This window comes from Emydura macquarii, unplaced genomic scaffold, assembly GCF_026122565.2.
Source record: "Emydura macquarii macquarii isolate MOO-44397 ecotype Brisbane River unplaced genomic scaffold, CSIRO-AGI_Emac_v2 contig_587, whole genome shotgun sequence".
Lineage (NCBI taxonomy): Eukaryota > Metazoa > Chordata > Testudines > Chelidae > Emydura > Emydura macquarii.
In genome coordinates, this window is record NW_027130724.1 from 16,399,809 (window position 1) to 16,414,778 (window position 14,970).

Consider the following 14,970-nt stretch of genomic DNA (forward strand, 5'->3'; position numbering starts at 1 on the left):
TAGGCCGAATCTTGACTGAGGTCCTTACTCATGAAAATGTCTACTGACTTTAATAATAGTTTGCCTGCGTAAGGAGTGAGTAAAACTTAAGTCAGAATCTCAAAATTGGGAGCTTTGTGTAAGAGGGATGAGTGAACCCATGAAGATGAAGAAAGAAGCTACTTTTGCTACATAAAAGCCATTACCCAAAATGGAAACTGGAACTTTTCAGAGGTTTGAAAATATGTATAGTTTGATTTTTTTTTCCCCTTAATTTTTACATGCCTCTGCACATATGACACCCATCCAGGACTGAAGCAGAAAAGCAGTTGTTGCTCGTGGTCTACAAAGAAGCAAGATTGTAACAGCAATAATGAGACAAATCCTAAAGGTACCTAAAGGTATTCAGTTTTACTCCATACAGCCCAGGGAAGTGTATGTGTTTGGGAGAGATGGCTAGGGGTGGTTTTAAGAACCTTTTGTGCCCTCCCATTCCAAGCTGTTGTCAGGGCCAACATGGACTCCAGCATAATTTAGACTACTCAGAGAGCTGTTCTAAATTACTGCATCCCTAACTGGGCTGCATCTGAGCAATTGCACAACTAAGAGCTGCTCAAAGACCCCCATAGTGCTGGTCCTCCCTTCCTCCTGCCCTCACAACCACACTCTTAATGTAGCCCTAACACTGCAGATTGCAAGGGATGCTGCATTAGATGGCCATAGGCTGTTTTACACAACACCTGCACCAAAGGAATGCTACTCCAGCTAGCTCATTAGCTTCTATGGACCCTGCAGAATGCCACAACAATATTCAGGGGCTATAGTAGGAGGGAGAAGCCCCCTCCCCCCTTTTTACTTAAGAAAAAACTCAATTTAAGTCAATGGTAGATGTATCTGAATAAGAAATAGATTAATTCTAATTTGAATATAGATAGCAATGGCTGAACCTCAGAAGTCCCATTTACGTTATTTAACTAGAGTTGTCCAGAAAATGTTGAAATTTTCTGCAGGAAAAAAAAAGTATTTCAGCCAAAAATAAAAAAAGTCAACATTTTTGGTCAAAAACCACAAACTTGCAACTGAAAATTAAAAATTTTCATTTGGAAATGCTGCCACAGTGCCTTGGTGGGATTTAAAGTTTGTCCGTCTCCTGGCCCCATGGTTCCTCTCTAGGACAGGTTTCTAGACCAGACTAAATCTTCCATAATATGCTCCCATAATGCATCATGGGAGATGTAGTACAGCTGGCGAGCTGGGCCCACAGCGGAAAATAGTGCCAGAAGGCACCAAAACTTCAAATTCCATGAGGCCAACATGGTAGCATTTTCAAATAATATTTTGGGGTTTTTTTTTAATGAAAAGTCATTTTTTTCCATAAAAAGCAGGCACTTTTCGTTAGCTGTGTTTAGTTTAAAATACAATTTTCTATTGAAAAAGTGTTTCAACAGAACATTTCTAACCAGCCCTAGTACTAATAGAACTTGGTTGAAAACAGCATATTAACAGTTTGCCTTGCCTGGCCAAGGTAGATCAAACAACCATTTTACAAACATTGTTTCTCAACTCAGATTTATTTCTGGATCCCATTGAAATCAGTGCTGAATTCTTACTGACTTCAGTAATTGCAGGATCTCACTCTAGCTAGGATACAATTCACAGCAGTGCTACAATTTCCTATGTTTCCATTCTACATTATGAAGAACCTGAATCTACTCTACACATAGCAAACCATATTTAAGTCATACTAGCATGAACTAATTCTTTTTAAAATGATTCAGCTCAACATAGCTTTACTGCCAATGAGGACAGAGTCGAAGGATTAAGAGTTTGGGCTGGTTCAGATAAATAGCCAATCCTTTAGCCAAAACTATTCTGCTTTCTTATGTACTGCAGCCAACTCTCACTATTTTTTAATGAGACTTGTGATATTAGATGTTTTTCTTAAAGCCACAGCTTCTTTAGTCATGAAAACTGCAGTTTTCATTTTAAAAAGTTAGTTTCTAACTCTCATGGTTGCAGAGGAAATCTGGGACATATGACCCGAGTACAATCTAAAGATTCAAAAATCAGAAGGCAAAGAAAAAAGAACCTAAAATTTATTTTTAAACTCTCATGATTCTTAAGCCAATCTCATAATTTTCATGGCTTCAGAGAACTCTTACAAATGCAAAATAGACCTGGTATTCTTAAGAATAGGTTTTCCTAGGAGATGCCTATCAATGAGCTTGTCAACCAGTCTGTCAAACAGTTTCGTCTGGTCTGCAACTGGGCAAACTGTCTTCAAATCATGTTAGCATGATGTTTACAAGAGGCGAACCTCAAAAGTCTGATCTACACCTAATCAGTAGTGTTAAGATAATAATTCATCCAATTTTCTCTTTCTACCTATCTACAGATAAAAAAACCCACGAGAGAAATGCAGGTTCCTAATGGAACTGTGGGCTTCTAGATGCTTTCTGAAAAGTCCTTTATTCAGCATTCTGAGGACTATGTTGCAGATCTCTCAAAGGTGATACAGTTGCATACGACCCACTTTCTTCTGTTCTGTACTAATTCTCTTTGACAGCGCAAGTCATAAAATTAGCATACCATGATACCAAACATTATTACTGCAATTCAATTGCTATGTTCACAGAATTCTCAGAGCAAAGACTGAGAATTGTTAAACTGCATGCGTTAGGACATTTTATTCATAAGTGATGATTCAAAGAAAAAGAGAACTTATGAAATTTGAGCCTGCTGCAAAGTTCATTAACTGTAATATGAAAAGTGCCCATATGGCAGGATAATAATCACTTTAATATAAAATTTTGCTCTATGCATTTTTGATGTGTTAAAGCACCCACTCACCTGTATTCATCAAACAGAAGAGCACAATCTGGCCAACAATGAGCTTCTGATACACAGCGCACATCAGATGAAAAATATCTATTATCTAAAACACACTATTACACACAATGGTTCAGACCCTAGCTTTCTGTGCTGCAAGGGTCTGGAAAGCTTGCGTAAATAGCCAGTAGATATTCTATTGGCACAGAAAGTAACTAACAACAACAAAAAAAACCAGGAGAGGAATTACTGAGGATGTGGGCAAAGTACACTGTGTCCCAGCAATCCCCAATGGTAGAATGGCTGCTCTAAAATTATATTTTAGATCTGACCAGCACTAGCAGTTCCAGGGACAGAGAAAGCATAAAGGTGTTCTAAAACCACATTTTCCCCACCAGTCTCTCCAACTGCAGTGCACAGATGTAGCTTTTGTGCAGCTGGAAAACCAGACCAGTTTTCAAGTCACAACTGAGTAAATTGTATTTTTGCCAAATTCTAATCTAATGTACAAATTACCTCTGAAATGCAAACAGCAGGCTCCAGAGAAAATGGAGCAGATTCTGATCTCACTAACACCACTGTAAATCCAGATTAAGTCTACTGAGATCAATGGAATTACTCCGCATTTACACCAATTTAAGAGATCAGAATCTGGCATGATTTCTCTATAATCAGCAGCACAGGCTTAGTTTGTGTTTTGACATGTGCTTATTATAAACTATATGCACAACAGTTGAAATGCTTTTTGTAGATTTAATTAAAATTTAATTTTAACAAAGAATTTCCTTACAGCACAGTCAGTGAAACTTTCCACATTTTAATATCATGGTTATGAAAATTCCACAAGGATGAGTTGACACTGTAAACCGCTTTATTAAACCAGAGTTTTGGGATCTGTTAAATGTATTTTCTGCTTTTAAATAACATCGTGGCATTTTAGAAAGGCGAAGTGGGTGAGGTAATATCTGTTATTGGACCAACTTCTGCTGGAGAGAAACAAGCTTTCTAGCCACACAGTGCTCTTCTTCAGGTCTACACTGCATACACTGTGGCATTTTCATAGATTGCTAACTTCAAACATTTGTTTAAAAGAGGTGAACTTTTCATAAAAAGATAAACTGAGGTCTTAAGCATAATAGGGAACTTGAAGAACTGCACTAAAGTTTAGTGAAAGTCATAGATAATTTGTGCATGAAATTACTACCATAGCTTATGGAAAACTACCAGGTGAATGAAAAACTACCATAGCTTATGTTGCTCAAGATAAATGTAAAGAAGCTGGACATACACATTAACATATTGACATAATCACACAGTTTGTTTCCCAAATTAGCCTAACAAAATAAAAAATGAACCAGTTCCACTGCTGCTATTTCTTTACAATTAACAAAGCTGTTTCTGGAAAGTCATAAAAGGCCAAATTTTGGGAAATAAATGAGTTTTTGCTGTCAATTTCAGGACAGTCAGGATTTTGGCCCACTGTGAATAGACAGACCAGATTTAAAAAAAGAAAAACAAAGAAAACCAGGAAAGTACCATGGGCCTAATCCTCAGTTACTGTAAATTGACATAGCTGCATTGATTTAAATCCTTTACTTCACATGAATCCAGGCAGTGGAGGACATTCAATATTTAATGAATTTATTTGTTTGCAGCCTGTTTGGTCTCTCTATACTTTCTCTATTTTAGTCACTGTCAACTCTACTGCTGTGACACTGCCAGCTGTGACATCACTGAAAGACCTGACACTCCGGAATCAGTTCTGGGCACATGTGCAGCGCCTATGTTTGGGGAAAGTCCTCCGACCACAAATGCAAGCTCTAGTCTCCCCAGGAAACTATGCAGGAAAATCCAGAGTAATTCATTAATCTTACTGGCAGCAATGCTCACAATCTCCCAATAACACAAACACAAGTAGACACTAAATCACAAAAGCTGGGAAGCCCACCCTAAATGGGTGATCAAAACTAACAAAGAAAACTGAAAATAAGCCATAAAAAACAAAACTAAACTAATAATGCAAAACTCCATAATCCAACTTTCCTTATACACATCCACTGAACGGATTCCATACCCAAAGACTAAGCATACATTATGTGTTAGAAAGCACAACTGAAAAGGTTCAGCCTGAAGTACAGAGAATGCTAGCCAGATTGTGGACAATGTGGCCCAATGCTGCAGGCAATGGACTCTAGTAATGGAGTAAGAGGACAGGTGCAAAAAAGCACCATGTGTTGCAGATCTTCCAGGAGCCAACAGGGCTTTTTGTAAGAGTGACACCTACTCTAAGCCATGTCAGAAAGTTACTCACAATTTTCATCCTCCTGTCTGAGGGCCATGTATTTCAGAGGAAAACAATCTGTCTCCTCTTGTAAGAGCCTCTCTCCTTTTTTGATCTGTGGCATTTTCCCTGAAGTCTTCTCAGGCAGTACACAAGGCCTTACTTTCCTGAGTAAGCAGCAAAAATTCAGAGCTCCCATTGGACTCTATTATACTTGAGTCCTCAATCTTTAACTTCCCCTCCTATTCTGTTTCCTCCACAATGTCTCCGGCAACTGTTTCCAGCCTCCACATGTTGCTTCCAAAGAAGTGGGTATGACAAGCAGGATCCAGATGCCCCAGTAGTATAACAGGTGGATCTGAACCCCCCCCCAAAAAAAAAAAAACAACTGAATATATTGATTGCATACATTATTATTAGGGCCCTACCAAATGAATGGTCCAATCTAGTCAATTTCATGGCCATAGGATTTGAAAATTGGTCAGTTTCATGATTGCAGATGTTTTCATCTGAAATTTCAATGTTGTAACTGTGGGGGTCCTGATCCAAAATGGGGTTTTTGTGGGGGTGGGGGTTGCAAGCCTGTTGTAGAGGGGTGGCAGGATTTCCACCCTCACTTCTGTGCTGCCTTCAGAGCCCAGCAGATGTGAGTCCAATCTCCCCCCAGCTGTTGGGAGTGCTCCAGCCCACATGGGAGAGCAGCTAGAGGCTCCTGGCTGGCTCCCAGCAGCAGGGGAGAGATCAGATTTCATGGGGAATGGCCAATTTCACAGTCCATGATGCGTTTTTCACAGCCATGAAATTGGTAGGGCCCTAATTATTATTGTACTATACAAGTGTATTGATTAAGGTATTTCATGAAAGCTGATGACCTTATCTGGTCATTAATATTAGTGTGTGATATATGTACAGTTAGTATGTAAAGAATTACGTATGTGTCTTGGAAATACCTTTCTAAAATATGTTCAAACCAAACAATCTGAATAGAGTGAACAAACAAGTTTCTCATAAACACAGCAACATTGTTTTGCCTCTTTACATGTGTCTCCAATGTAAATTGAGCAAGGTGAGACAAGAGACAATGGAAGTATCTTACAAGACAGTAAAACCTGCCTGAGATACCACCTATGACTACTTGCAGAGGCCATGGTGAGCTCTCTGGTGTGCAAACCTTTAAAGGGAGACCATCTCTTTCAAGTGACCATTTTTGTGAATTCCCATGAGTGGTCGCTCTTAGCAGGTTTTACTGTACATTTGGATCTAAGGTAAATAAAGCAATCAAGTCAATCAAGAAACAAGCTGACCAGAGAATGAAAAACGGGTTTGGTACCGGCACCCTGAAGAACAACCAGCAACAGAGAAAAACTTTATCTGGGTTTCCTTTTTAAAGAATACATTTCTTCCATTTTATAGTTCAGAAAAGTTTTTAAAGTGAACCCCGTTGGTTATCCATCAGTTATAAAATGAAGAGGACAGCACCCTCTGATACTGTGAATGTTAGATCCTCCTACGAGGAAGGACAGAAGATGCAGTTAGCTTGATGTAAGTAAGAAAGCTGTTTAGGCAAAGACATAGCTCTCTAGAATTATGTTTTAGGCACTAGAAAGCATGTTATTTTTGTTTTGTTTGTAACCATACCTGTCTCTTTTCCTCTTACTTAGTATCACTTAAATCTCTGCTTTTTTTTCTTAGTTTTACTTGTCACGCTAGCTGGATAAAGGGGGCCCTTGAGGTATATTCAGGAGCTCCGATTACTCCCTTCTACACCAATCTCACGTTGGGGGTGTCAAGCTGGTTGGATTGAGGGGGACATTTATTATATTGTTTGACATCAGTATGTCAAAATCATCATAATTTATGTGAGATATACCATGTCAGGTACTGTTAGAAAGGCTATAATGTGCTAAGTAGGATGATGATGTTTATGTTCATGTGTTATATGTGTAATGGAAGTTATGGATATGTTTGATATATCTGTATTTCAGATTGTGCTGTCTGGGTAACACCTCAGACAGGATGGCGGCAGAACAATAGCCTGCTTAATGGCCCATTGAGACATTCACAGGTGCAAGGGGCCCAGGGGGAGAAGCCAGAGATACACCTGATGAGTCACCAGGACTTGTTCATGTGACTCTGGACTCCATTTTGGTTCCTGTGACATTCCACAAGCAGCATGGCAAGAGCCAGAGGACATAAAAAGGCAAGTGCACGGAACCCATTTGGTCTTCAGTCAGGTTAAGCTTCAGCCACCTACCTACCTCTGGATCAAGTCATCTGCAACTGAAGCTGTGTAATAAAGGACTGAGACCCATCCAGGTACTGAATGTGTACCAGAAGAATTATATAAGCCTGCAAACTCCACAATTCTTCTAGAAACCTGATGTATATGGACTTTCAAATCCTTTGTATGTATCTGATTGCCTTAATCCTTTAACATTTCTCTTATTGGTTGTTCCTTTCTTTTTATAATAAACCCTTAGTTTTAGTTACTAAAGGATTGGTTGGCAACGTGGTATTTTGGGTAAGATCAAACTTATATTGATCTGGTACTGTGGCTGACCCTTTGGGGTCAGGAGGAACCTTTTTGATAAAGAGCATAGAGTTTAAATAACTGGTCTCTTTACTGGACCTAGTGGCTGATTGGAGGCCGGAGACTGGAATGCAGTAAAGGGGGCTGTGTATATTTGTATATTGGCTTCTTGATAACCGGTTTGGGGAATCAGAAGCACAGTTTATGGCTGACTGGGAAGTCTGACTTCAGTGCCACCCACCAGTGCTGGGAGAATCTGCTCTCCTTTTGCAGCCTGCCCTGACCTTGACATTTTCAGATGGCTACGCTAGGCACAGATGGGTCACGTTACTATAAACCATTTCAGTGTTGTTATATTGAAGTAAAGAGGGAGTTCTCAGCTAACCTATCAGGATGGTGTGGTGCTGTCTCTTTGGAGGCAGCAAACTTAACTTCTGTCAGTGTCCAGTGAGAGGGACTGGATGCTGCTGAGAGCTGTCTCTGGGAACTCAGAAACTGAGATTCTTTGATTGTTACCCACAAGTCAAGGTTAAGAGTGGCAGAGTCTTGGGGAGTTTACTGGTGAGGCGGACAGACTGGTGTGGAAGGGAGCTGACACACAGTTTAAGCCCCAGCACAGCTCTCCTTTGCTGACGCAGAAGAGTAACACAGTGGCTTATAGTTCTGGGTGTCCTAGGAAGAGTATCACAGTGGGGTCCTGCACCAAACCCAGCATTTCAATCAGAAGCCATTGGGGGCAGATTTTCTTCAGGAGTCACGGCTGGAAATGGGCCTGTTTTTATAGGGTCCCCCTTTGCTCTACGGAAACATACATATTGTCCATATTTTATTACCTTTGTTTCCAGCACCATGGAAACAAATAGAAAAGTCACATATTTTTCTCTTATTGGCAACAATGGTGGGGTGGTACCAAAACCATTGCTATTACCATGTACTGGAAGACCACAGCACTGGGCAAATCTATACAGCTGAGTTTCCTGGATCCAAAAATTTCCAGTTTGGAACTGTTCTGAGTCAGACCTGGGTTCAAATTTGCAGCTCCAGGCCACCTCCAACATATATTAAAGAAATATGATCCCTGTCCCCAGGATTGCCTATAAACTAATAAAGACACAGACCTAACATAACAGTACATAATGGGTGCTAATACAAACCGGGGTGCATGGGATCTTCCTAAAAGATTATCTTCAAGATTGACTTCAAGAGGATCGGGATCAACCCCTAATTAGCCTTCACAGCCTATTGCACCCTCCTAAACCCAAATGCTTAACTTCCTCCTTGACCTGCCTTTGGTATTCCAAGCTTTGGAACAGATGATCCAGGAGTACTTTCGAATTCAGACCTCTTGTGTTACAGCACTACAGGCAAACCAACAAGATCTCCCAGGTACTTTTGACACTGTATTATTAAGCCTTACATGAAAGGTGCAGCACTGAATTTCTATATTTCAGGGTTCAAGTCTACTGACATAAGCTGCATTCAACTTCATTGCTTATGCAAAATTCACACCCCAAAAACAAATGGACAACAAGGGCATGAAGTGGGAAGAAAAAAAAAGTTACAGACTGGTGAAAATGTCTCAGTGCAGCTATGTGCCAGACAACATCCAAGCTCTACATAATGAAAACAGAGACACGCCAAAAAGCCTGCACCAGTTCACAAGTGGTTTCTACAACACTCAACTTATTTTATTTAGCTCCCTCATAGTTTGCTATTTTATTACATGTGATTTTCTATCATTCCATTGCTACGTCCCACACTGTGGCATAAAGACCATCACCACATAAGTCCTGCATACCATCTTGCTCATGCTGCTCCATGATTAGGTGTTTAAAAAAAAAGCTTGGTTGGGCTTGGTTGACTCTAAATGCAGTTAATCACTGGAGCTGGAATTAGATTTAAACACCCTTGTAGTGCCCTGGTGCTAACACCATAAATCCAGTTATTTTATGTGCGTGTGTTTCTGGAGCTGGGATTTGAGTTTTTTCTTGACAGACAGAAGAAAAGGAGGAGGAGAGTTTCAGCTTTGGGAGAGGAGCTTATTTACTTTGCATTCTACTATGTCTTTGTTCTGTACACATCCAGCGCACATCAGTGATTCAATAGTAGACCCCAGCATGCAGCAACAGGGAGTCATGTAATAGCTGTAACAAGACTAGGGATGGAACAGAAGCCCTTTGTTTGGCATTCCCCTTCAGCAGAATGCATTTTGATCCCACTTAAATTTTATGAGTTTGAAATTAACTCCCAGCAGAGCCAAACCTTTCAGAAAGTTAAATATCCCACGGGCAGCTCATTTAAAATTTCATCTGTGATGGTGCCAAAGAATGAAACATGAAAGTAACACCCAGCATGGCCTCATTGAAAATCATCTAAGGCAAGCACTAAGTATGTCAGAAATTAACTGCCCCTGCTTCTCAGCCTAAGGGTTGGAAAGTCCATGTGGAGACATGAACCAGGTGAGCAGCAAACAATGAGATTGGGATTGGCAGTGAGGGCCTGTGAGCAGTCAGGAGGAACAGAGTTAGCAACCCGGTGGAGAGCAGCAAAGGAGCAGAGCAGAGGTGTAGGAAGAAAAAAGGCTATATCTACACTGACGGAGGCAAAGTCACCGCCGTCAGATCGACCCATCTGGATCGATTGAGTGGTCAGTGTAGACCCGCTCAGTCTATCCAGAAGTCGACGCTGTTAATCCACCCCTGCAAGTGGCATGGTGCAGCGTCGACGGGAACGTGGTTCCCATCGGCGCAGTGCAGTGAAGACAGCGCACAGAAGAGAAGCACAGCAGTCGACGGGAGTTACACAAGCTTTCTGCATAGTTTGCGTAACTCCCGTCGACTGCCACCGAATCGTCGGGGTAAGTGTAGACCAAGCCAAATACAGGCTTTACAGGAAAGAGACGGAGCATGCAAGTGAAACTCGAGGGGCACAGGAAGGAAGAAGGGAGCAGGCTTCTGGACCTACAGACTGGAGGAGGATGCCTGGGAGCAGAGCAGAAACATTAAAACCCTTTCCAATGTCTCCCACCCCTACTTTCTAACTAACATGACTCTACTGAGTACATTAAACATAGGGAATGATGTTCTGTTCTCCACCTCTCCTCTCACTGTCAACTACTTGTGCACATCTGAAGGCAAAACTTGTCCCAGGAGAAGGGTCTAAAGCTATGGGGTGGGGGGAAATAGAGAAATACTTTGACATTTGTCAAACACACCATCTGAAATTCTAACTGGATATCTGTGATCCAAAATTTAAGGAAAATCTGTTAATAGTTCTACACAATCCCATCTGTATGAAAACCGTGTTCTAGAAACAGCCCTTACCATTATCACTGTTATCGTCCACTAAGATAATTTCTTTGAGCAGGTGAGGAGGAGTCCGGTCAATAGCAGAATGAATGGAGCGCAGAATCACTGAGAGGGCTTCGTTAACAAATATGAAAACAATGCTGACCTCAGGAAGGCTGTTGGGAAATGTGAGGTTTCTGCACCTGAAAATAAAATAAAATAAATGTAAAGTGCTGTAATTTTCTGAGATCATCATACCTGCGTCCACACTGGCATTGCTATCACTGATGGGAGACTGCCCAAAACAACCCATGATCTAAACTTCAGATGATTCTCTCAGCCTCTTGAGATTGAATTGGGCTAAAGATTATATGAGAACAAAGGTTTGCCTGGCATTTTGATATTCTTCTCCCTCCACCCATCAGAAAAAGAAATTACATAGGGGAGCAAAAATTAAAAATTATGTTTTTATAAAACTAACTAAAAATATTTCCAGGTTCAGAAGCGGTTCAGTTTTACTTTAATTTTAAACAGACTGATTCACCCATCTCTAACAAACCAGCCACACATAAAACAAGTTCATACAGCATCCACCACCTTTAGTTCTGCTGCATCAATACAAGAAAGTAGCAATTACAGTGTTCTTTAGATTTACTGATCCCTACTTACAGTGTGGTCTTTTGGCTACAGATCAAATCTTACTCTCCCTAAGCCGGTTCCTATTTCTGCTGATGTATGTGCTTGCCTTCCTTCTACTGATAACAGGACTTTCAGCTGTAAGGATCAGTTTGAAATGCGTTCTTTGATATTTCCAAAAGGCCTGAAAAGATGTCACACCTTTTTGCGTGTCACTCCACTGCAGAAAAAAAATATGGGAGTGCCATTTATAGTCAATTACTACAGGACTTAACAGAACTACCTCAGCACTGAATGCTTGGTAGTTACTCTATCCTCCAAAGCTGGATAAATTTGCTTCCATGAGCATCTGATTTGGGAGGATGACTGTTTTATGGGCTCTATATACCATGATCTTTCTGAGGAAATGAATGAAAGACAATTTAGTCACATTGATCCTTATAACAGAATTTCACTGTACTTTGAAAATCACTGGTCACATTTTTAGCAGGGGATCAACTCAACATCTAATTAATTATATGCCTGATCCTTTCAGGTGCCAAGTATCCATAAATTACCATTGGTTTCAGTGGTGTTACATATGCTCACCACCAGCCCCTAAACCCTTAGCTCCTTGCAGGACTGGACCCCTAAAGTATGTGCAATTCCACACACGTGCACACCCTCTCAATTGCATGTGCAATTCTATACACACTATCAGTAGTGTACCCAAATAATAGAGTACACAGAACTACCTACACAAAATCACTTGGACATATTTAGGGGCTATTGACCAGCAAGGTTCCCTGTAATCTTTGCGGCTACCCAGCAAGCTTGAATATATGGCACGGGTCAGAAACCATGTCACTCATGTCTCCTCTGAGAGGCCCCAGCAGGACCATCATTCAGTCCTTTAAAAATCTGCTGTGCTCACTCAGGGCACGCATGAACCCTACCACCTCACTGTGTGGGGGGAATGAAAGCATTTCCAGCCTCAGAGACATGCTCGCCCAGCCCTGATAGGGCTAAAGCACTGCACATACCACACCCAAAGTTTTGAAGGGATGCAGCAGTTGCTGCTGGTGAGAGGCAGCCGGGAGGGAGCTCTGACACAGGCCCCTTCCTGGGAGCAGCCAACGGAGGCGGAGGGGTGTCAAACTCCCAGCCAAGGGGACTCCTGCCAGGGCTCCCAAGGCTGCTGCTGCTGAAGAGCAAATGGTGGGAACAAGGATTAATGTGTGATACTGGGGAGGAGCCACCCCCCAAAGGTGAGCCAGGCCTCACTACATACACCCTCCATCCCACCCCACATACTGTTGGAGGCCCAGGGCAATTTGAGTTGCCTGACTACGGTTTTGAGGCCTAGCATAGCTTTAGCTGCTTGCTTAACTATTCTGACGCCTGCAGCATGACATCTTCCGGTTGGCAGAGACAAATAGGGATTACTAAGTAACCTTGCAGATGTCTCAGTTTCTGCATACCACGGCAGATAATAAGACATAATAAGACGTGTATGCTTGCAGCTGCACATAGATAAGATGAGGGGTACATTTTTCCACTGCCAAGGGGCATATTTTTTCCACCATCCCTCCTATCACCAGATTTTGTTTTGATGACCCCCATTATGATGGAGAGAATGGAATGTGGTCAAGGGTGAAAACCTTATGCAGGTAATAGAATATGTAATAATTAGTAGGGAGGTGAAAGCTGTGTATAGAAAGGTATAAAAAGTCACCATTTAGACAAAGGGGCACGCTCCATCAATGTCTGATTCCGCGGGAGGAGCTACCAGTCAGACCAGAGGATCCACTGACTCCCTGGCGAGGCCCCTGAAGAAAGCCGTTCCTGTATACAGCCTTCTGAGCAACTGCTGAGCTCTTAATCTCAGGCTTAGTGAGTATGATATATTGCAGATAATTTTAGGCTTTGTACTTAACTAGTATATTTATAGAAAACCTTGCACATTAAACCTTATTGATCTGCAAATTGGGCATACCATTGATCTGCAAATTGGGCATACCATGTCTCACCGGTATTCATACTGATCACTAAGCATCCAGTATCAACACACGTAAGCTTGCCCAAGGACAAAAATGTAGTGCTTGCTCTAGTCTGTTGCCTGTTCAGCACAAAAAAATAAAATAAAATTAGAGGGAACATTGCTGACCAGTTCTGACCTCAGTTTCACCTGTGTATACCTGGAGTGTATCTATTCCATGGAGGTAACAGAGTGGAAGTCGGTCTAACTGTTTGAAAATTAGGCCCCAAATGAAGTACATGGTAAACAGGTCAATGGGTTATATACACAAAAATAATTATCAGTGTCAGCCTAGGAAGATCCTTTTGTTTTATCAACTAGGTCAGTGTCTAACATATAGACAGAGATGCATAAACACATCATCATGGAATAACAAATCAAAAGGTACAGTGACGCTTTCTTTCTGCTATGTAGCAGTGGGAGTCCCAAGTTCAATACTCTCTCAGCTATGTACATTCTAGCTGTCATCATCAGTGATCTCTAGCACAGAGAGAGAAACGAAGAGGAAACAGTCTCAACAAAATAAGCAACGTCTTTTGCTATAACAGACAAAGAACAACAATTTGATTTGGCTTTGAAAATATTCTTCACCAATGAAAAAGTGCTGAAAACAATTATTTTAAAAGAGCCTTAAATCAGACTCAATAGTGACTCAATGCCAGTTGGGATAAAGAGTTATTACCCTTTTGTGAAACTCACTGAAAATACAGCTTTGTCAAAGATTACAATTAGTTCATCCGTTAAACCAACTAAATAAAAAAGAGCACTCACTGGTCCAGCCCTTTCATAAACTCATGTACAAACTGAAGTATCCAAACCAAATTCCTGCTTCCCACACTTCTCTCCCCCATTAGAAATAGCGGCGGGGCTGTGGATTTTTTTTCCCTGGATATATCTGTTTATACTTCTTAAAATTCAACTCACCGAGTCGGATCCTCCAATGGGTAGCACCTTGGGCAGTCATTTACATCAATTTAAAGTACATGCAAAGTAAATGACATCCTGACTTGGTAGCATTTACATTCATTTTGCACTGGCGTAAGAGACTATACAATATGCAGGGGAACAAAGAATACGGCCCCCATTGTTTCTAATCCCTCTAATCCTTTTTACATGTATTCCTTTTCTATCACTGATGTATTCTGACATTTTAAGATGAGTTCATGAATATTTTCCCGTTCCGGTCCATGTGTGGTTTTCACCTCCAGCAGGAATCCATTCCCTTTCCTAAGCCTGGTCTAACATTATAGAGTGAGGTCGACGTCTCTTTAAGCGTCTACACTAAGATGTAGCTCTCACTGATGTAAATCGCCTACTACATCGACTTAAGTCCACCACCACGCTTAGGTCCATGTAGTTAGGGCAACGCAGTGTCTACAGTGCGTTACTTACATCGCCTGTTGGCGGTCAG

At 41.2% G+C, this 14,970-nt stretch overlaps 1 protein-coding gene across 5 annotated transcripts in view; it reads right to left on the minus strand.

Annotated features, from left to right (window-relative positions):
* The window catches only part of GALNT18 (polypeptide N-acetylgalactosaminyltransferase 18), a 403,991-nt gene that overhangs the window by 168,833 nt on the left and 220,188 nt on the right, over nucleotides 1-14,970 (minus strand). For all 5 annotated transcript variants that reach the window (XM_067540807.1, XM_067540809.1, XM_067540808.1 and 2 more), the window contains one exon: nucleotides 10,943-11,109. In XM_067540807.1, the coding sequence (XP_067396908.1) occupies nucleotides 10,943-11,109 (167 nt within the window). The remainder of the gene's footprint in view (nucleotides 1-10,942; nucleotides 11,110-14,970) is intronic.